At 44.3% G+C, this 22736-nt stretch overlaps 1 protein-coding gene across 1 annotated transcript in view; it reads right to left on the bottom strand.

Annotated features, from left to right (window-relative positions):
* Positions 1–22736, bottom strand: part of SYT12 (synaptotagmin 12) — an 804553-nt gene that overhangs the window by 252998 nt on the left and 528819 nt on the right. Inside the window, exon 4 of the mRNA XM_085644755.1 lies at positions 13589–13981. Within this exon, the coding sequence (XP_085500881.1) occupies positions 13589–13981 (393 nt within the window). The remainder of the gene's footprint in view (positions 1–13588; positions 13982–22736) is intronic.

The following is a 22736-nucleotide window of genomic DNA, read 5'->3' as shown; positions in this document are numbered from 1 at the left end:
TCTCTTTGTGCAGTCCATGGGGCAGCAAGGCAGTCCATTTTCAGTCCTTGTTCCAGTTCCAATGTGACCTAAGGGTCATGGTGCCCAGATGTGCCATATTTATACCCAGAAAGTGCCCTGGGGGAGAATTTAGTCACTTGCAAATGGGCCACCAGCTCCCCTCCCTCTTAGTGATTAGTTTGTGGCTATGTGTGGCATCTAGCAATTCCAGAGTGCGCTATTCTACCCACTCTCAAGATTTTGGACCCTTCCTTGCATGCTAAGAGCTTGGGAGCCCACACTCGAGGTGGGGCTACCTGTGGGCTACACACCCACAGGAAAATTGTCTTGGGCAGTGGTCTCCCTTCTCTAACCCTGTCTACCTAAACGAAGGGCAGCCCCTCAGGAGTGTGAACGCTATTTGCCCACCAACGGTGGCTTCATCTTTGAAGCTTGCCTTTTGGGCTAACACCCTTAGTGGCATCTGCGAAGTGGAGGTAACACATCGCCATGCAGCAGGCTGCTATTGTTCCTAAGCCTGTTCCTAAGCCTCGGAGTCATTCACATGACTCCCCAGATGGGCAGAAAGCTGTCAAGGGGCCAGTGACCGTTTGAGGCCACTGGACTAACTTGGTCACGGAGTCGCAACTTTCTAAAAGTTGTTTTTCTTTAATAGTGACATTAAATTCAGCTTGGGCATCAAATTGGGTTTAACGCCATGATTATTTGATACCTTACAGTACCCAGCTAGGTAGCTCCATTCAGAAGTCAGCCGGGCCAAGGGGCCAGCTGGTAACCTTGTGTTAGCCAATTGGTCTACTATCCCTTCCACAGCAAAACAACAATTTAGAAGTATTGCTGTTAAGACGTGTGAAAAGACATGCCTTACTTAATATTATACAGCTCCCTGCCTTAGGGCCCAATAAGCCTTCCTTTGGGAATCCTTGCACATATTGCTAATGGAAGTGGGGACTTTGACATTTTTTTAAATTGCAAAGTCGAACTAGCAGTGTTTCAGATTATGAAAATGCACAGACTTTGCTAGCAATTGTCAGCTTTTCATTTTGAAGAAATAAATGAATTTCCTCCCCCAAAAAGCTTATCAACCTAGAATAAGAGTAAATTTGACAACTTTAAAAACAGATTTTTCATTTTCAGTATATGCATGTTTGGTACCTACATATATTAATATGTCACATGGCTAGATTGTTTCTCGCATGTCCATTTATCATTATCCCAAGCAATGGATGCTCATAATATATTAGGGCCAGTATTGCATTAGAAGTAGGCACTGTTGTGTGCATAGAATATGACAAAAACAGAATATGACAAAAATTACCTATGGTGTGTCTTGTAATTTCCACTTTTCACCAATATTCTCTCTCGACCTTGTTGCCCACTGTACATCTGGATGTTCTTTGCCACTAGGATTAGCAATGGACTATATCCATTTGGAACTTGTGTGCACCAAAACATCCTCAACTGTAATGTACTCATACCCTTTTGTTAAATAATTGCATTATGCATATGGTTTTCAAATTTGTCCCTCATGATATTTGTTTGCACCGTTTACTTGTTTAATGCCTGCTTACAGCGACGGCCCATATAGGGCGTGTTACCGGGGCGGTGATGTGGGGCAGAGGAGGGGCAGGGTGGGGGGTTGCAAAATGCGGCATACAGCCAATTGCAGGTAAGTTACGAAAAAAATAAAGTAAACGAATCTTGTTGCGCGCGCTGCATCGCATTTGGCGAAATTCGTTCTTTGATGAATCTCCACAAAACTGTCCAAAAAGGTGCTACTATTTGACTAGTTTGTGGGCCTGAGAAAAAAGGGAGGTCCCAAAACACAAAATCCCCATTCATTTTCCATTGACTTGTTAAGACAAGGCTACAGCAAATACTGCTGAATGGAATTACACCAAATTTGACAGGAAGCTAGATCCTGGTACGCAGACTGTGCTTTGTGTGATTTGGTGTAAATCCGTTCAGTAGTTTTTGAGTAATTAAAGTTAAAAGAATATAGCTATCTGGATGATTGGGTCTGCGAGAGGCTTGAGAGGCTCTCGCAGTAGCGCCAATTTAAAAATGGGGTGTTCTAATTGTCCCAGGGAGCTTTTTTTTCCTTGGGCCAATTCGCTACTGTGGGAGTCAGACTCCCACAGGAGCGAGCGCTCTAATTGGCTGAACTTGAGAAAAGAAAAAGATATAGAGCAACAGGGTAGGGATTCCCTGCCCCACTAGGCCCCATGGTGGCCCCCTCTCTGAGCCATTATTGGCCCAGGGTGCACACCTCTGGGGCAAGATTTGCATAGTAGGTGAGCGGACCCCTGAGCCTTCAGAAGCCCCAGTGACCTCATACCCTGGGGCTGATTTCTTTAATAAAGGGGAGGAGGGTCAAGCAGCCCCCTCCCGAGCAAGTATAGTCCCTTGGAGAGACCACCCCTGGGACTCAAATGCGTGAATATGGAGAAGGGGCTGCCCAGCCCCCCTCTCTGAGCCTTATGTTCCTACCAGCTTGGAGCAGACTGAAGCAGGCAGGGAAACAGATCAAAATATTGCTCCCGCCGAGAGAGAGCAGCATTAGTAGCTGTTTCCTGCAGGCAGGAGCAATGCCGGCTACCGCTGCATGCAGTGAGCCGGCTGGGGCCACAGGGGCCCTGAGGCACCCCACGGCCCCAATACATGTACCAGGGCAACCACTTTTAACAGTGGCAGCCCAAGGGGATGGGTTCCCTGGGGCTGGAAAAGGCTCTGGAAAAAGAACCCCACAGCCTCTCCCTTTTAATTTTAGTAGTGGCCCTGGGGAAATGGGGGTCTCCAGGGCCTACTATGGTCCAGGGAGAGGGACCACATGGCCACCCTCCCCTTTGATTGAAAAAACGGCCCGGGGGATAGGGACCCCAGGCGCTAACAAGTACTTGGCCAAGGGAGCCACATGGTCCCCCTCCTCTTTATAAGGCTCGAAGAGGGAGGTTGACTCAGTCCTGCCCTTTTATAAACAAAAGGCCCAGGGGATGGGTCCCTAGGGCCTAAAGAGACTCGGGAAGGGGGGCCATGGCCCCACTTCCATTTTTTGCATGTTTTGGCCCGAGGAGGACCAGTGGCGCCTATAATGGCTCGGGGAGGGGGGCCTAGTGGCACTCCTTCCCCTTTTTCAGGATTACAAGCCTGGGTGGGCTCCTCAGGGCCTTTAATGACTCAGGTGAGGGGGGCCCTACTCACCTTATTCAATACACTCCGAGGGTGTGCTCGCTACTGAATGTATGGAAAATACTGGACACAAGTCATCAACTGTCATCTGCACACAGAGTTACTGTTCGATAGAAAGATTTATAATGTGTTCAAAACCTCTACCCACCTATGATTCATTCGAAGTAGGAGTGGGCAATATATTTCACACCACCAGTAGAATTGGTAGAGTTTTGGCCACTCCATGTATTGCTTGTAACATGGAGTTCTGGCCAAATCCCCCCAACTGCTGTGTGGTGGAGTTTTTTTTGTGCACCAGTAAGTAGGCAACTGAGATTTGGCATCACCTAGAGTGATTGTCGGTCACTAGGAGGACACTTGGTGAGATTTTGTGACCTTTCAGGGTCAGAAAGCTTCCGCTCGATTGACATCAAAATGAACTAGAGCAGCTGCAGCATCTGGCACGCCGTGTGGTGCCATTCGCTCTAAGTTTTTAGAGCAGAACAAGCCCCCAGCACTAAATTACAGAGCAAACCGTGCAATGTGCCTATTTCCACCTGGTTGCGGAATTCCGCAGAATCTCGCTGAGTTTTTTGGAACTCCACGGAAGTCCGCAGAGTGAAAATCCATGAATTCTATCAAGGCCAAATTAGGAGCACATGCATTTTTTAAACACTTACACCCATTAGCTGAACCCCGGCTGGACAAAATTAGGTAGAGAATTAATATTGTGGTTACCAGCCGTTCAGTAAACTATAAAACACAGTAACACACTCTTTGGATGATGTAATCAGTGATGTCATCAATTACATAATTTGAGATGGTTTTTGGATGATGCAATCAGTGATGTCATCAATTACATGGTTTGAGCGATGTCATGGAACATGTCATGAGTGATGTAATATGTGAGGTCATCAGCAGTGCATGGGGGGACGTAACTTACAGTTACCTTTGCTAACTGTAGCTGATGTGTGTGAATCAATGTAAAATAAAAACTGAGAAAACACATTGGAAGAAACCAAATCATGGAAAACCAATTTTGAGAAGCTAGACACACGCTGGACAGAATTAGGACAGTAGCATAACGAAAAATGAGATGGCCCTCCTGCAAGGTGCATGGAGGGGCCCCAGCTCTGGATGTTATCAGGAGCTCTCAGACGAGAGTTCTGTGCTGAGGGGGCCCCCTGCAGCTGGAGGGCCCCCCGCACTGCAGGAGGTGCGGGGGCTTGTGTTTTACGCCCCTGAATTAGGAAGAAGGTTAATATTGTGGTTACCAGCCACTCTGTAAATTATAAAACAAACTAACACCTTCTTTGGATGATATAATCAGTGATGTCATGAATGACATAATTTGAGATGCCATCAGTGCTTCATAAATGATGTCATGGAACATGTCATGAGTGATGTAATATGTGAGGTCATAAGCAGTGCATGGGGGACGCAACTTACAGTTAGTTCTGCTAACTGTAATTGATGTGTGTGAATTAATGTAAAATGAAAAGTGAGAAAACACATTGGAGGAAACCAAATCACAGAAAACCAATTTTAGGGAAATACAAAAAATCGAAAATTAAAGGAAACATTTTAAAGGAAAGATAATTTTAAGGAAAAATCTAAAATCACATTACACTTGGGTGAAGTTTAGGATTACAGTGGGGTTTTTTGGGATCAGGGATGGGTAATGTTTTGGGTGATTAGTTGTTTTTTGGGGTCAGGAATAATTGGAGTTTGGACAAAGAAAGGGGTTTTTAGAGTTCAGAGATGGGTAGAGTGTAGGGGTGAGGTTTTTTTTAGGGTGTACAGGTGAGAGGTGTTCAGGTTAGTGAAGTGTTTTTAGGTTTCAGGGATGAGTGGATTGTACCGGTGTTGAGGGGTTTTATGGTTCAAGGATGTGCGGAGTTTAAGGCTGGTGAGGATTTTTAAGGTTCAATTATAGGTAGCGGCTGGGGTAGTGAAGAGTATTTAGGGTTTAGGGGTGTAGTTTAGGGGGATGAGGTGGTGAGTGGATTTAAGAGTTCAGATGTAGAAAGGGGTTTTTAGGGTTAGGTATGAGTAGTTTAGGGTGACAAGGAGTTCTTATGGGTCATGGACGGCTAGTGTTGACGGGCAGTGAGTTTTTTTAGGGTTCATGGATGGGTGGAGTCTGGGTGTGCTGAGGTATTTTAAGGTATGATAAAAAAACAGTGGTCCTAGACCTTCATTTATAAATCAACCAATGATTATATGAGCTATTGGCTCATATGACTTAATACATTATTTACAACATAAAAGTGCAACAAACCATGATCTGGGTCACCATGCATTTTATTTTCAAGTCAAATGGTGAAAATCAGACAATATTATATGCGTTATCGATTTAGAAAAAAGGGTTTGCTCCAGAGGGAACGTGCATAGGAATAGAGGTGCTCAAGTGTGAAGTGGTGAGGAAGAGGGTATTCAAAAAGATGGCATAGAGGAGTTTAATATGTCAAAACAAATGGACTGGTTGTAAATCACCGTCCTTAGGCAGCCTGACCACAAATCAATCACAAATATGTTGAAATTTCAATTCGCATAGAATTCCATTCTAAGGTGGCACGTGGGGGGTAAGGTTCAGGATCCAGGCTTGGTTAAATGGGCATTGACGTTTCGACCCGTCTTATGGCCATGAGGGCGATTAGATCCTCGGCCTTGCGGATCTTCATCAGGACAGGGTGGGGCAACCTAAGAGGGTGTGGGGCCTAGTCACATACCTAAAGAGTGAGAAACCAAAGGTCAGGTCGTTGCACTAGAGGTTAAAAACTGGTAGCATAGTTAAAAATATATGAATAGTTCACCCATCGTTAACTGTGGTCTACTGATCAGTAGTAGGGGGCTAAAGTCCGTAATTCATATGGTTAATGCGGCCATAATCGCTGGTGGATGTGCTTGAAAGCAGTAATCTTGAAGACTAAGGGAGGTATAAGCGTGGTAAGAGTCAGTGAACCTGCCGATGCTTAGTATCAGGCTGGTAATGTTCAAACATTTAAAAACCTCTTTGCCTTAAGGCTGGAGATTGAATCTGTATCCAATAGTTTGGTCAGTCTATGAGTCAGTGTACTCCAATAATATTAAATTAGGTCCACATAAATGGAGAATCCAATTACAACTGAAAAGATCAAAAACAATTGTAAATAAGGGGATAGAATGCGCTTAGCGTCTAACATCACATCAATATTCTCCAAGGGTTAAAATCACCTGGGAAGCGCTGTTCATCTGTGTCCGTCTACCGCCGTGTACGACTGCATACTGGGAAGGCGGTCGGCGCGTGGACGTACTAAACCGGGTACCGCGTCGACGTCAGGCTGACGCGGCCGGTGCACGTCAAATACCAGGGAGGAAAGACTCTCCCGGTATCGGTGCGTGACAATGTTAAAAGGTGAAGGAATTTCCAAGGAAGGATTGCAATATTGTCCGCAACAGATTGTAAAGGCACAGTGATGATTAAAGAATATGTGCGTGACACTATTAAAAGGAACAAAGCATTCCAAAGTTGTATGCGACAGATTGAGAGAGAACAATGATGATTAAAGAATATATGCATGCCAAAGGACAGTACTTATGGCACACAAACAATGAACGAATTATAATTGTGCATTACAAATAGATACAATGAAGATCACCCATTAAAACGGGTTAAAATGCGCTTAGGAAAACATGAGTGAACAGTACAGTGGTTGTATTAATATATTTACAGATAAAATTGCTAGGTACAATGGTTATGTATATGACAGATTACATGCCATGAGCCTAATACATGTAGCAGACAAAACACGGAGAGCGATATAAAATTACATTGAGAAACGTGATCCTGATTGAACAACATAAAATTGCTAGAGTATGTAGTACACTAGGTCCCTAGTGTGCTAAACAGAGAGTGTATGAGACCACTAACTCACTGAAAATGGCAGACTTCATCAATTGCTAAGTACAGCTATTTGCCTGCTGATTTCCTCAAATTCGTTCAGGCCCCGTGCTACCGTATCCAAAGAGTGTATCCATTTACACTCTCGTTTGTTAAGTATATTGATGAAGTCACCCCCTCTTGGGTTAGGTTTGACTTTCTCAATGACCCACCATCTAAGACTTTCAGCTACGTGTTCAAACGTGGTGAAGTGTTCCACTAAGGGTGCACCTTGCACCTTGCAACGTATGCGACTGCAATGTTGTAGGATGCGGCATTTAACTCTCTGGATGGTCTGCCCTACATATATGAACCTACAAGGGCAGGAAATTGCATAAATGACGCCACTAGTGTTGCAGTCACAGTGCTCATGTAGTGTGTATGTCTGTTCATTGTGCGTAAACTGAATAATCTCTTTAGACAATGGGCAGGCTTTGCATGAGCCGCACTTATGGTGGCCCATAATTGGTGGGATCCCCCATAGAGTATTTTGGCCAGGGGTCCCTGGTGTGTGTAACAAAGACTTCACCACATGATCCCTAATATTTTGCCTTTTCTAAATGCATGTAAAGGAGTGGGCATATTACCCAATTCGTCTGACACCAAATGCCACTGCTGGTTGATGGTCTTTTTGATAGCGTTACTTTTGGTATTGAAAGTAGTCACGCACACTAAACGTTCCTCCTTGGTGTTAGTTTTAGGTTTTGGAACTAGTAGGAATTCCCTGTGGTTGTGCCACACACGCTTTCGTGCTTTCTTAAGCAGTCTGATGGGGTAACCCCGTTCACTCAATCTAGCTAAAAGGCCTGCTGACTCGTCAATGTAGTCTTCCTTTTTTGAACAATTCCTCCATAGCCTCAAGAATTGGCCGAAGGGCAGATTGTCCCTGAGGTTACGGGGGTGGTGGCTTGTGTATCTTAAGAGGGTTTCCGCTCACTACTCTTCCTGTGTAGACTGGTATATAATTTGCCTGACTGGGCTTTTATTGTAATATTCAAAAAATTGATTGCTTCTCTATTGAGATCAAGGGTCACCATTGGGTTACCCCATTTTTGTAATGGCCACCTGAGGTATTTTAAGGGATATGAGATGGATGTGGATAGGCATAGAAAGGATTTTTGAGTATCAGAAATCAGGAAAGGGTGGCGTAGCGGGTAGTGAGTGATTTTATGGTTCATGGATGTTTTTTTGGGGGGCACAAACGGCTCTTTAGGCTTCAGGGATTAGTGTATTTTATGTGAGGTGAGGGTCTCTGAGGGGTCTGCAATAGATGATGTTTACGGGTAGTGATTGATCAGCAAATTAAATGAATTGTTTGACAATTTTAAAGCTATAAATATGAAATAATGTCCCCTGAAGTAAAGCACTGAAATAAACAAAACTATTTCTGAAAGTTATACATGCAACCTTCCCATTCACACTTAAAATGTAAGCATTCAAAAGCCAATTTTGACCATAAAGACATTCTATGAATTGGTTTCTATGAAAAGGTAAATGCCATGCACGTTCTTGAACCTCCAAAGCCTATCATGTTTCTTTCCCTCTTGCTGCCCTTCTCTTTCACTTTAAACATCTTTTTTAACCAACTATGAGTCATGGCAAAAGCTGATGAGTTCTGACTGGCAAGCAGTATAGAAAAATAAATCAGGTTTGGCCAATAAATTCCTGCAGTTGCACATACATATAAGAGATTAAACCAAATTGCAGGTAGGTTGTCATCCTTTTGATATGAGATGAAGGTAGAAAACACATTTGTGTTTGTGCAGATAGAGCACTTACCATCGCCACTTATCTCAGTGCTGGGCCAGAAAGGCACTGAAATGAGTTTAGCAGATCCAGCTGGATCGTGAATAGGTGTTTCCAGCATAAAAAGGGCACACTGAGGGGTTTGCCTGATATAATCCTATGTTGCATGAATAGTGAATTCTGGAAGAAAGATTTGAACTCCCAACCAGACCTTCAAATCTGCAAGCTGCTACTGGTCCAAGAGGTGCTGAGGCTCCCAGCCACAAGTATTCCAACTCTGTTTGTGCTACCCATTCGGGAAACACCCTCTACAACGCAGTCATTACATCGCACTACCTTTACAACGCAGTCATTACAATGCAACATCCTTTACATCGCAAGTCATTACAACGCAGCCATTACATCGCATGTCACTACAATGCATGTCATTACAACGCATGTCACTACAACGCATACCATTACAACGCATACCATCACAATGCATAGTTTTTACCCCTACACTATCCAACACTTACCCTACTGTTGCACTCACTGGAGTGGGAATAGTAATTTTTACCCCTACACTAGCCAACACTTACCCTACTGTTGCACTCACTGGAGTGGGAATAGAAATTTTTACCCCTACACTATCCAACACTTACCTTATATGCAATGTAATGGTATGCATTGTAATGGTACAATGCGATGTAATGGAATGCGTTGTAAATGTAGTTTCTAAAAATGCGTTGGGATGGCATGCGATGTAAAATCATGCTTTGTAATGGATGTTGCGATGTAAAAACTGTGTTGTAAAGGCATGCGTTGTAAATGTTTGCATTATAACGTCATACATTATACACATTCACCTCTCAGGACAATAGTCCCGTGGTCATTCGGATGGTTCTTTCTTTACCTGTCTTGGTAAATTTTCACTTCCACTTCACTTCTGCTTTGAGTTTCCAGCTACCTCTCTCTGGGGCTGGTCTCCCCTCTTAGTTGCCAGATTCCTGCTTTTCTTTCCTGGGCATGGACTCGAGGTCCTGTATTTCCTTTCTTCCTACCTGGGTTGTTCCTTTGTATTCCTGGGCCAATGGAGTTGTTGCCGTTCTCTCCAAGGCCTGGGCCACACTCTCCTATCACACAGTTTCCTGTCAAACACCTCTAAGGCTATGTCATCCAATCTCAGATTTACAATCTGCCCACAGAAGGTCTGTGAATCTATAGAAGACCGTTCAGTTTTTCAGATTATTTTGGATAAAATATCCATAAAATCTAAATGTACAATAAACTATGCATATCGTCTGTGCAACCAAAACGAAATTTACATCAAAAAAGAAAATACATCTTCTCTGTTACAAGCTGTGCATAAAATCCTACTTCGTATCAAACAAAATCTAATCACCCCGTTACAAAATGTGTATAAATACCTTTCCTTCGACATCCAACAGGCAACATAAATTTGACATTACTGGAGTCTATATTAATCACTTTGATGTCTTTTCAAAATTGCAACGATTGTGTCCTATTTTGAATAGTCACATTTACCCAACAGTGAAGAAAGCATTCACCATTTATGGGTGAAATTATTGAGGTGGAAAATCCCCAACCGATATTCAAAAAAGATCATATTACATTCTGGTTCTAATGAATTTTCCCTAGGTTCTGGGCATACTCTGGTTTCACTATGGTTCCATCCTTTTTTCCTTACATGATTGTACTCTGCTACATTTCTCCTGGGCTTCTCAATCCTTTCATCCCAGGATTGGGTTTTTATATCCATTCAGTGTGAGTTCAAAATCTCGTGATGATGATCCTGGCTCTGGGTTTCCAGCATCTGTTATCTGTGCATCCTGCCCTTCTCTGGATAGGCACCGTTCACTCTCTGCTTGAGTTCACACACTTCTTTTCTCTGGGTTGGGTTTGTGGCTCTCTACCCACTCTGCATCCCATCTGCTACTGTGGGACTTCATCCTGCAACAGGATGAAGATTGAGAGCCACATATTTCTGCATCCACTGAGGGAGGTAAGTACCAGATGCAAGGGAAAGTTGAATAGAAAGCAATATATATCACCTGCGATTCGCTCTTCTGGTTAAAGGTTTATGCTAATGATCACTGTTCCACAGGACTCAAGCTTTACCCACTTTTCAGACCTAAGTAGGTGGAAAGTGGCCTGAGTTTACTTCTGAAGCAGGACCAAGACTGATTTGCATATGGCAGGTCACCATCTAGCCGATTTTGGTGGGTTAAAAATGATGGTCTGGAATGTGCCAGTGGCGAGCTGAGATCAATTCAGGCATTCCTCCCATAACCTTGTATGTGCAGTAGACGCCCTGAGTGTGATGGGTATGCCCAGACATCGATCCCGTGCTTACTGAGCTACAGGACTCAATTCTATCTCACTGAAGCGACCTACACAGGCCGAACCTGATATGGGGTTGCTTGTGTTCGTATCTAGTTACGACCTGGCCTACCAGTTCCTGTTGAACTGTTCCTGTTGGTGCATGACCAAGACTCATTTGCATTTGACAAGTCTCTATCTGCGTGGCATAGTGGGTGAAAAACAATGGTCAAGCATATGGCCTCAAGCAATCGCCAGTGGATATAATTAATTCAAGCACTTGTTTGTTCACTTAGTTGCTTTGTCACGTTTGACGGTATGCCCAGATGTAGGCCCTGTGCTCACTGTATCACAGGACTCACGCTCCACCTCACTGACCAGGCCTAACTAGATCAAAACTGCTCTGGGCTTGTGTTCTCATCTAGAGGGGACTTGGCCTAGCAGTTCCCTATAGGAGCAAGCCAGCACTGTTTTACATGTGGCAGGTCTCTGTTTGGAGTAGCATAGTGGGTGAAAAACAATGGTCTTGAACGCGGCCCCAAGCAATCACCAGTGGCTGAGATTAATTTAAGCATTCCTTCTATCTCCTTGTTATGTTCGAAATAATAAAATGTGTGCACTAACTTTTCCCCAGACCTATTTTTTCAGTCAGTCTGCTAATGGCTAAGCTTGGATATTTGCCACACCTTCATTTCTCTTCGTCTGATTCCTTGGCAGTGTAGGGTACTTCAGAATGGAGATCGTATGAGCGTATGAAGGATATGTAAACAGTTCACTAGCATTAATATATGCATTCTCCTTCAAGTTATTAAACAACGATTATAAACTCCTCTCATTACCAGTTCCTTTGTCCATGGCAAATTCCTCAACACAGTGCCAGCTCTGGGTACCTCTAGATCAGCACGCTACTGGTTCTTCTCCCATGCAGCAACCAGACACCTACAATGACTCTCAACATTCTACCCAGTCTGTCTGAGGGACCCTTCCCACCAGGGCTCAGTTGCAATCCAATGCTTCTTCACATTATAATTCAGCCCAGAAACGAACCTCCCATCCTCTTTTAGTTTTGTACTTCACCTCTTTGTGAAAAAACACATTATTGTCTCCTTCTCACCCTCTTAAATCCAAGCTACAAACTCCCTAAGGGCCTTGTGCAACTGAATGAAAAAGCAGTGCCTCAAGCTAAATCAACAAAGACTGAGTTCATTGACTTTCTCTCATCAGATATCCCTCTGTCACTCTGCTCCCACATCTTTGCCCGCGACCAAGGAGCCCACCTGGACATGATTTGAGTCATTCAACTTTTACCATCTCAAAATCTACCTCTGACCAACACCGACTACTAAATTTGTATGATCCGCCATATCCCATATTCTATGACTTCCACACAGCCACAACCTATATTAATTATCTAGGACATGGAAAACGTGAAAACTGCAGCATTCGCCTCCGCGGATTACTTCTCTTGTCCACCCATCAACTGAAGAGATTTTACTTTCACCCCACAAAGCCAGTGCAACTTCCTGCACTCCATGGCCACCTGCCACTTCGGCACTGACTGGCAGATCTTTCCATAAATCTCTGGCACTGATGCTCCAACTTGCCCACATCGTTATCCATCCCGACCTCGCTCACACTATTACCAGCTTCACCCCCAGCCATCCCCTTAGATGTCCAGCCCTCTGTCGCCCACTTTTTTCAAACCTCTATGGTCAGATGCTCAGTTTACATTCTGATTGGTGTACACCTCTTTGTAAATGGAGAACACCACCTTTATCATTCAGCAATGCTCAGAAACTGCAAAATATATATCTGTGCATTCACCAGTCTGCTTCTAAGGATGCACAGAGTGAATGACTCTTGCATACATGCAGGTTTTGTCGAACTGTCCAAATTTGATCTGTGAGTGGAAATAGTAAACATGCCTTGCTGCTTCTAATGCCTCCCTGGTGGCAAAACATTCTAGGTAAACTGTAAAGGCAAACACAAAATCTGCTTCTGGTTAACTCTAGCTGTCATATATCTATGCTTCTCTATTGAAGTTTGTGGTTAGCTTTTTGTAGCCCCATCAAATACAAAATCCGTTTCATGGTCACTACATGTTTTTCGATTGGTAAAAAACTAACCACTGCATCAGCCCATACACTCTAGATTGAACTCAGTATAAAAACTGCTTATGCCAAGGTCCTGTGCCATTTAAAGGCTTTAACTGTCCTTTCCGGAGTCTATCATCTTTAGCTGTCCTTCTCCCGAACCTCACACTGCTCCAAACCACATAGGCAACTCCAAATCCCCCAAACTGTCAACGCTTTGTGATTAATCATGTGTCTTCCTTCTACAGAATGCATTGTAACTTTGTAATGAAGCATGGGGCTATGTTACCCAAAACGTGTGATAAACATAACATTGGAAACAATGGCATCGCATACTTACCCTGGAAATGCCAACAATCTGCTCGTTCGGAAGTAAATTTATGCGCACAAAACAGGATTCATAATTGACATCCTCTTTCTCCATCAGATCCTTGCCTTGTACCAAAGTCACGTGCAGAGAATTTGAGTTCATGTTGTATTCCATGTTGACTTCTATTTGTCCCACTGTAAAATCCTGCCCGAAATTATTGCCAATGGAAGAGATGGAACTAAGGGAGTCAGTTGAGATAGACCTTTTGAGTGGTCCATACGGGGTCATTTCAAGGTCTTTGCTCATCAGCTCCAAGGTCCCCAGCTCATTGATATTTTCAAATGTGTCGTCCATCCTCAGGCCTGACTTGTGGCTCGGTGCCATGCCTTCAGCTGCCTTCCTGGAGTTTAAAATGAGATTCCTCTGCAACAAGAAGAGAAGCTGTGTTAAATGGTGAACTAAATACTACTCAACACAGTAAGAAAACTTCAAATGATGTTTACCATGTCATATTCGAGATTTTCATAGGTTTACTTGAAGTCAATGATTTGATGAGTCTCTGTTTGAATCGATCTCATAATATGCAAACATCCTAAATGTTTCGTTTTAATAAATTAGATTTTATTAATTGTTGCCAATTGCTCCTTATTGAAAGTACTACGTTTGAAATGCAATTAAAAAACACAGCACCGAAAACACATGCATATCTTTGCAGAGGGCGCATAAACAGAGTATGAGGGACACAACAGCAGTTCTCAAGAGCGAGACAACCTTACTTTCTTATATCCACAACAAATGTCCACGGGGTGGGTGGGTGAGGGTTGAAGGCAGTTTCATGGCCAGCTTCAGGGTGGTCTGCGTGCTCTCCAGTCAGAGTCACCAGCACGCTTTCCAGTCAGAGTCACCGTAGGGTTACCCCATCTGTGTGGGGGGAGATAAAGAGCATGGTGCGGTGGCATGGGGTAGTGATGATGTTGGGTCCCATGACCCCTACTGTGTCAGGCAAGGGGTGTGGTCTGTACCGCCGTTAATGGTGGCCTAAGGTCAGAGCCATCAGTATGATATCCCATCCAGTGATCCTAAGGACTTCCCCGCCCTAAATCGCACCCCTCTGGTGACGTTATCATTGACCATTGCCCATTCCTGGAGTACGCGTTTCCAGGGCTGGGTGGACAGGTGTTCGTCGCCTTTCAGGTCATCATAAGTTATCAGCACGCTAGTGCAAGCACCAGATCAATAAACTTGGACCCCTCCCTGCCTGTCAATTGCAATCAGTTTAATATTTGTTTCCTTCGCGTTGCTGGTTTTGGCCCACTTTCGTACAGTAATAAGTCAAATTTCCAATTTTGAACAAGCCCCGATGAATGTTTGGAACTCTTATTGACTGCAGACACTTAATTCAACCCAATGGAATGACCAGAGAGGCCTCATTCTAGAGTGATGCAAGAAAAGTCAGTTCAAGCCGTTCTGGCAAGTTTGTGCTTGAATTAAAAGACAACGGCCACGGCGTGGTGGTGCACGATCTCTACAAGGCAACGTTTGTTTTCAAGTCAAAGATCTCACCTCAAGGGTGGAATTCCAGTATCTAAATGCCATTACATGGAGACTGACGTACAAGTGCCGCCTTTGCAGGTATTGAGTGTGGAATCAGAAGTGATCGTACCACAGAAGCTAAAGACTGTAACAAGACCATTACATAGAGGCTGACATGTAAAGGTGCTCCAGGGGCTGTATGCGTCAATGGGAACACAGCTGGAGGCACATTCACTAATCCAGTTTATTTCTTTACTAGGGGCATCATGATCTGCCAGGACTCAGAAGAAATGCAAAACATGTCACACAATAATTATGAATCCAAGCACGCGCAGCTATTGGTCAAGGTGATGCATGCTGGCTTTCTGTATCAATAAATGGCTGTGAATTATAAATATGTTCAATTCCTAGATGGAAAGTTAACAAACTAGAACTCAAGGTCTCCCATTATGATTGGCCAATAAATTCTGAAAATTCTCATGGGCCCAGTAACACATTTTTTGTCTCTCACAGAGATTTCGACCGTTCTGTGTGAAACTATGGTACAAAACGTGTGGCAATCAGCAACATCAACACAGAATTCTGCATGTTTTTCCCCAGAATGTTATAATCCCTGTTATTTCCCTGGCCACAGGGTTACCGGAACCTCCAGGAATGGTAATTCTGGCCAGGGACATAATGATGGTTTTTAGGGGCATCTAATGAATAGGTATGGGCACTTAAAACCAATTAAGAGTAATACACCAAGAAAAGGCAAATGGTGCTGCAGCTGTTACTATGCTTTGCACCATTCCTAATTCCTTATAGGGCATTTATCTGTGAGTGCCTATACAAAACAAGTTTCCATGTCCTGCCCTACCAGTGTTAGGTTGAATGCGCTAATAGTTTGGAAGGGAAAATTGTACACTTGGTTGTTCAATAATTTGTCAGTTGTGCGACCTATAATTCGGTGGCATTGTTCTGCTTTTTATGTGATGAAAAAGCTATGGTTCTGTGTGGTAGGCTGCTTTACAACAACTTTTGTCCAGTTCAATGGAAACCTTTTGTGGCAAGAGCTGGCACAGTTGGGGATAGATTCTGGACTGCTCAGTCGCATTGAACCCTTTCACACAAAAATGTGGGTCAAGGTTCAACTTGGGGGACATGGAGCCACCACTGGAGAGTTTAAATCTGAGAATGGATTCCATCAAGGATGTGTGTTTGTCCCAACTCTCTCTAATGTGCTTATGACCAATCCCCCTGCATATGTGAGATTTCCATCGAAGCTAGCTTCTGTACAGTTGCCGGTGTTACTGAACACTGACGATTTAACAATTAACAATTTCAGACTATCAACTTTAATAAGACAAGACCTTAATGCCTGATTGTGGTAGGTCCAGAAATCATTGACTGCTAAGTGAGCCTCCAATGGAAAACATGAAATGCTACAGCTATATGGAAGTAGTGATCAACAAACCATTGCAACGAGGACCTACGTGATCAATACCAGCGAGTACAGTTCAGATCACCAGTAAACGGAGGCTTGCACCCCTGTGGGTTTTGGGCCAATGGTGCGGCCTGGGCCCCATTGGACTCTTTTGGGCTATGCCTTTTGGGCTGGGTATTTATGTGGCCATGTTGAGCTCCGTGTCACCATTTTGAGTAAGCCAGGTAGTCCACATACAGCGCAGCAACCAAGGAGGAGAAAACAGCACGTAGTCATATTTGCTAATATGTCCTCATCCTACTCTCTTCCTCAGCGCTGGCACACAATCAAGTTGCCTAATGCCATGCATACACACTTGCAAAGGAGTGTGTGATGTCTAGTGTAAGTTGTATACTAGAAGTGTACTGTTCACGTACAAAAGCCTATGCCTAGGCAATTTCTTCTTAAACATTCCACACATTGGATGTGTGTTCTAGTACCACACACACCCAATGTGTGAAATGTAAGAAGAAATAAATAGATTTTAACAACGTTGTGCCTGTGTCAAAGAGGTGTTATGTTTTGATGCAAAATCTAGTCTAACAAAGTAGGCCAGGCACTGCATCAAGAACCATTGAGACTGTGCTGGAATGCCCAACTTTCACCAAGCAACACCCTCCTACTCCTAAAGCAAAGAACACAAGCTCTGTATACAGGTTTCCAGCTATGGAAAGTAAATACCCAATCATGACTTTGTGCTGCTTTGCCTCATTTTACTTAACTTCATAGCAGTGCAACATGTTGATAAATCTGCCCCATTATTTGGTGAGAATGTTAATAATATACATAACGTTAAAATACGAACTAAGGAAAGGATGAAAAGAAGCAACTGCATCTAAGACTGTCAAAAAAGTATAAATAAACAGCATCTTAAGACATTCCCACTGACAGTCTACGTTGACTGCGCTTAGAAGCCTGAAAAGCTGCTGTGCACTACACAGCTGGTACACGGACTTGCAGCCGCAATGGTATTTTTTGAGCAATTTATCTCAAATGTTTTTTTTTTTTGCTATATCATTTACTGCAATTGGAGTTGTTAGATGCCTTATCACTGAGGGGGAAATCAGGCATAAAGCACCACATGTGTGGAGTCTGCAGTTTAGCCGAAGAGTCAATATAGACTTTTGTATGCAAATACCAGGCAGGGCCGGACTGGCTGTAGCAGGCAGCGGGCATTTCCCTAGGAGGCTGGAAGGGTGAGGGCCGGTTTTGTTACTGGGGCCGGTTTTGCAGCAGTGCTGCAATATCGACTCCCAGTAACAAAAGCAAAAGTGCACCCTCCTCCTCCTCCCCCCTGCCCATGGGGAGGGGGGCTGGTCCGCAAAATTGCCAGGGTTACTTTCAGTTCCCATTCCGGCCCTGATGCCAGGGGCTCTCAGACCTAAAGGCATGATAGTTACAATTTAATTTAAGGATTTTTATGAGTCAGAAGAATGTAGAGGTGATAGTGGTGTAAGACTTAGTAGGCGGGCAAATTGTTTTCAATACATAACATATACTTAGAGTGTTCTTTGGACTAGCCCCTTTCTCATGATTATTTGGTATTGTTTACCATCTCTGGTGTCTGCTCCTGATTTAGTGGCTTTCCTCCCTATTCATGTGTTTTCTCCTCAAGGAGCATTTCGGCCTCACGTTGTTCTCATTGGTTGAGGTGCATCCTTCTTCTGCTTCCTAGAGGGAACAGCCGCGGACCGCGCAGGTAAGACCGGTGAGGCGGTGGGGCCGGGTGGGGGATGGGATTTCAACAGATGATGAGGGAAAATTAAAAAAGATTATTAATTTGCCCTTGTCATTGTCCATCGAAATCCACACCCACCCGCCCCCACTGCCTCACCACTGTTACCTGCATGGGCCGCGGCTGAGAGGGAATTATTTTTTCCTTATATATCAGTAATCCATGGGAGTGCACGTTTGCTTGCTCTTTCTCCCTGGCTTCCTTTCTTTTTAACTTTTTTTTTTAAAGAGAAGCCTACAGCTGAAAAATGCTAATGAGTTCCCATGTACTTTATTCTTACTTTGCCAATAACTGTCCCAATCCTGTCCTATTTCTTTATGATTGCACAACAGCTGCACAGTTCTCCTGGGCTGCTCGCGCTCTATTTTACTTTGAATATATTTGCATTCAAACATGACCACCCACCATTTTAGCATGTCAGCCCCGGAGTATTTGATCTGGTTTGATCACTTTAGTATCCCGTTCACTTTTTAGGGGTCCTCCCTGCCTATTGGAATCCCCCACCCCACCGGAGATGAAAAGGAAATGGTAGAATCTTTTGGACGCATCTTTTGCTTAGTCCCTGAGTTCTTCTTCACTGATTCTTCAATGGACAGTTGACTCACATCTCTCTGTTTGACAAATGGATCACAACTCTCTAGACCTTCTCGCCCTCTTAGAAAAGTCTGTGGCAAAAATATTTAGAGCTTCTTCTCCTTGGTTTTCTCCTGTCCCAAAGGCTAAGAAAAGCCTTTGCAAAAAATTGGAGGATAAATGGAGGAAATTATATGACACCAAGGCTACGACCCTCTATAAAGCGGCGCCAGGTAGCTTCAGCAGGAAAATGTGCAATGTGATGAAAGTGTACTTTCCGCATCATATTGAGACAGTGGCTCACTCTTCTAGGAAAGTGTCTAAAATTGTGAAATTATTAATCTTTCCCAAAGCGGCTTAAACTGCCATCATTCCTTCAGCCAACTTTGTGAAAAACTCTTGAATTTCTTTGACGAGAAGGTCCAGAATCTTTATTCCACCTTTCAGGAGGCATGTAAAGTTGATATAGTTTCCTTGTTTATTTTTCCGGTTTATGGGGGGAATGCTGCACCAAGCACACCCCTCTGCCCCAAGCCGTTTTTCTCCAAATGTGTTCCTATATCGGAAGAACTCTCTCTAACTGAGCTAAAAAGGTGTAAGTCAGGCTCCCCTGATGATGCCTGCCCTTCACACATTTGTAGACTGATGGCCCAGCACTTTAACCTTTATCTTAATGAAATATGGAATGTTTCTCTGATGTTCTATGTTTTTCCTATGCGTTGGCAACAGGCGTCTCTTCTGCTGCACCTTAAATAGCCAAATGCAGCTTGCCATCTAATGTAAACTGATCTGTGCCACTGGCCACTTTCAAAAGGAAACTCAAAGCGTGGCTGTTTGATTCTGCCTAGTTTCTTAAGATAACATGGCTGGTTTTCTGTTGTCTGCTTTGAGTGCTGGGACGCTTCTGCTTGAAGCAGCTGTGCGCTTTGCGGGAGAGGTGTGGCATAGCAGCCACAGTGGCTGACTCTGGGGTACGGAGCTCGCAGTTCCATCCCCGGCGACGGTGGCAGCTCAGCCTCATGTGACTCTGGGCAATAAATCACTTAATCTCCCTGGCGGACCCCATGCCTTGAAACCCTTAATGGGTGATATGTTCATGCTTTACAAATAGGAATTACTATTATCAAATGGTGATTGATTGACTGGTTGATGGGAAATAAAATAGCTGCAATGCATTAAAATATGTGCATGATGATGCACGCATGCACATGAGTCATGACACATGATCGTGGCCATCGTGAGGATGCATCATTGGTAAGCACAGACAAGATGCAATTCTTTGTTGTGAGCAAAGCTATGTGGTACCCAAATGTGCCAACAAGTGCCGCATGGGTGGAATAAACAATTGTATTACAATCCCTGAGCGCACTACATATATATATATATATATATATATATATATATATATATATATATATATATATATATACCACGCTCCAAGTCCACCTTGGCGTACTGCACTCTTGAGACGGGTGCAAGATAAGTGGAGGTGGATCCACTTAATTATGAAAGGCTCAGGTGTAAAAACACAATGCACTCACGGGAAGTTCAATCCTTTATTTTCAAAGCACACATCGCGAGGACGCGTTTCGGCGTTCCTGCCTTCTTCCAGCTCGCATGTGCTGAACATTACGTGGGTGCGTCCGTTCTTTAAATTGAAAGAGTAGGATGCTCATTGGATGCGGTAGTTGGTAGGGAGGGAGGAATAGGTTGATTAATATCCAGTGTTTTATACCCCTTCAGTTTGTGCATCTCCCATTACCGCTAACTCTGGCACCTCTCCACGTTGTATGAACATCCAAGGAAATCCCTCGTCTGCCACCAGGTTTCAGGATACATAGCGCTGGGGTCGGCATATTTCCGATGTCCCTCCAGTCTGTATGGCTGGCGCTTCTGCGACGCTAATGCTTCTGCGTCCGGTGGCGGTGCAGGACGTAAAATTCACCACGCTCCAAGTCCACCTTGGCGTACTGCACTCTTGAGACGGGTGCAAGATAAGTGGAGGTGGATCCACTTAATTATGAAAGGCTCAGGTGTAAAAACACAATGCACTCACGGGAAGTTCAATCCTTTATTTTCAAAGCACACATCGCGAGGACGCGTTTCGGCGTTCCTGCCTTCTTCCAGCTCGCATGTGCTGAACATTACGTGGGTGCGTCCGTTCTTTAAATTGAAAGAGCAGGATGCTCATTGGATGCGGTAGTTGGTAGGGAGGGAGGGATAGGTTGATTAATATCCAGTGTTTTATACCCCTTCAGTTTGTGCATCTCCCATTACCGCTAACTCTGGCACCTCTCCACGTTGTATGAACATCCAAGGAAATCCCTCGTCTGCCACCAGGTTTCAGGATACATAGCGCTGGGGTCGGCATATTTCCGATGTCCCTCCAGTCTGTATGGCTGGCGCTTCTGCGACGCTAATGCTTCTGCGTCCGGTGGCGGTGCAGGACGTAAAATTCACAGAAAATTACAGACTGGACCCCAGCGCTATGTATCCTGAAACCTGGTGGCAGACGAGGGATTTCCTTGGATGTTCATACAACGTGGAGAGGTGCCAGAGTTAGCGGTAATGGGAGATGCACAAACTGAAGGGGTATAAAACACTGGATATTAATCAACCTATCCCTCCCTCCCTACCAACTACCGCATCCAATGAGCATCCTGCTCTTTCAATTTAAAGAACGGACGCACCCACGTAATGTTCAGCACATGCGAGCTGGAAGAAGGCAGGAACGCCGAAACGCGTCCTTGCGATGTGTGCTTTGAAAATAAAGGATTGAACTTCCCGTGAGTGCATTGTGTTTTTACACCTGAGCCTTTCATATATATATATATATATATATATATATATATATATATTTATAATTATCCAGAGGAAAAGTGTTTTCTGATTTGACAATATCTTTGGCACGGTTTGACGAATCTTCGCTAAAGTTTCAAAATTGGTGGCCCGCTCCAGTCAGCTCCTGTCCTGAAAATTTCAGGGTTATTTGTCAAGTGGGGGCCGAGAAAAAAGGGGGGGTCCCAAAGCACATTTTCCCCATGTTAATTTCCATAGGAATTTTTGGAACAGGCTACAGCCCGAACTGCTAAACAAAATGACTCCAAACTTGGCAAAAAGATAGCTCTTGGTTCAGAAAGCTCCATTTTTTTTAAATGGTGTAAATCCGTTCAGTAGTTCCTGAGAACTTTAGAAAAGAAAAATATCGATATCTGAGCACCGAGGAGGAGTCGCAAACCCTCCCGAGCACGATCTCAATTCTGATTGGCTGCCAACACTCCAAACCAGGAAGTGTTGGCAGCCATCTTGTGACTCGGTAACACAGTCTCAAGAAAAAGGGTGAAACAAAGATAAAACACATGAAAAGGGGGCAGGGTACAAACACCCTGACCCCCTGGGCCTGCTCAGGGGGTCCCACAAGGGGCACCCCCCGCAGCCCAAGGGACCGCCACCTCCCCGGGGCTCTGTTATAAATTTAAAATGATGTATGGGGAGAACTCCCACACACGCCCCGGGGACCACCACCTCCCCAGGGCACATATTGATTTAAAATGCAGGGGTCCGTAGCGGACCCCCTGGCCCCGGGGACAACCACCTCCCTAGGGCTTTAAAGACTTGGGATGGGGGCCACGTGACCCCCCTCGAGAGCCCTTGATGACCCTGGGGACCACCACCCCTCAGGGCCGACTCCTGCAATGTCCCAGGGTGCCCACCCCGGGACATTGCTGTTTGCCATTGCAGGGTGGGAGCTGCTCTCACCCTGCCATAGCAAACCCTGCTTTGCATCATTGAAGTGAAAGCAGGAAAACCTGCTCTAGCTTCAATGAAGCAAAGCAGATTGCTTTTGAGCAAGGGGAGCTGCATGTTAGCAG

The sequence above is a fragment of the Triturus cristatus genome, chromosome 3_1, assembly GCF_964204655.1.
Source record: "Triturus cristatus chromosome 3_1, aTriCri1.1, whole genome shotgun sequence".
Taxonomy (NCBI): domain Eukaryota; kingdom Metazoa; phylum Chordata; class Amphibia; order Caudata; family Salamandridae; genus Triturus; species Triturus cristatus.
The sequence above is the reverse complement of the archived record's forward strand: the minus strand, read 5'-3'. Positions and strand labels throughout refer to the sequence as shown.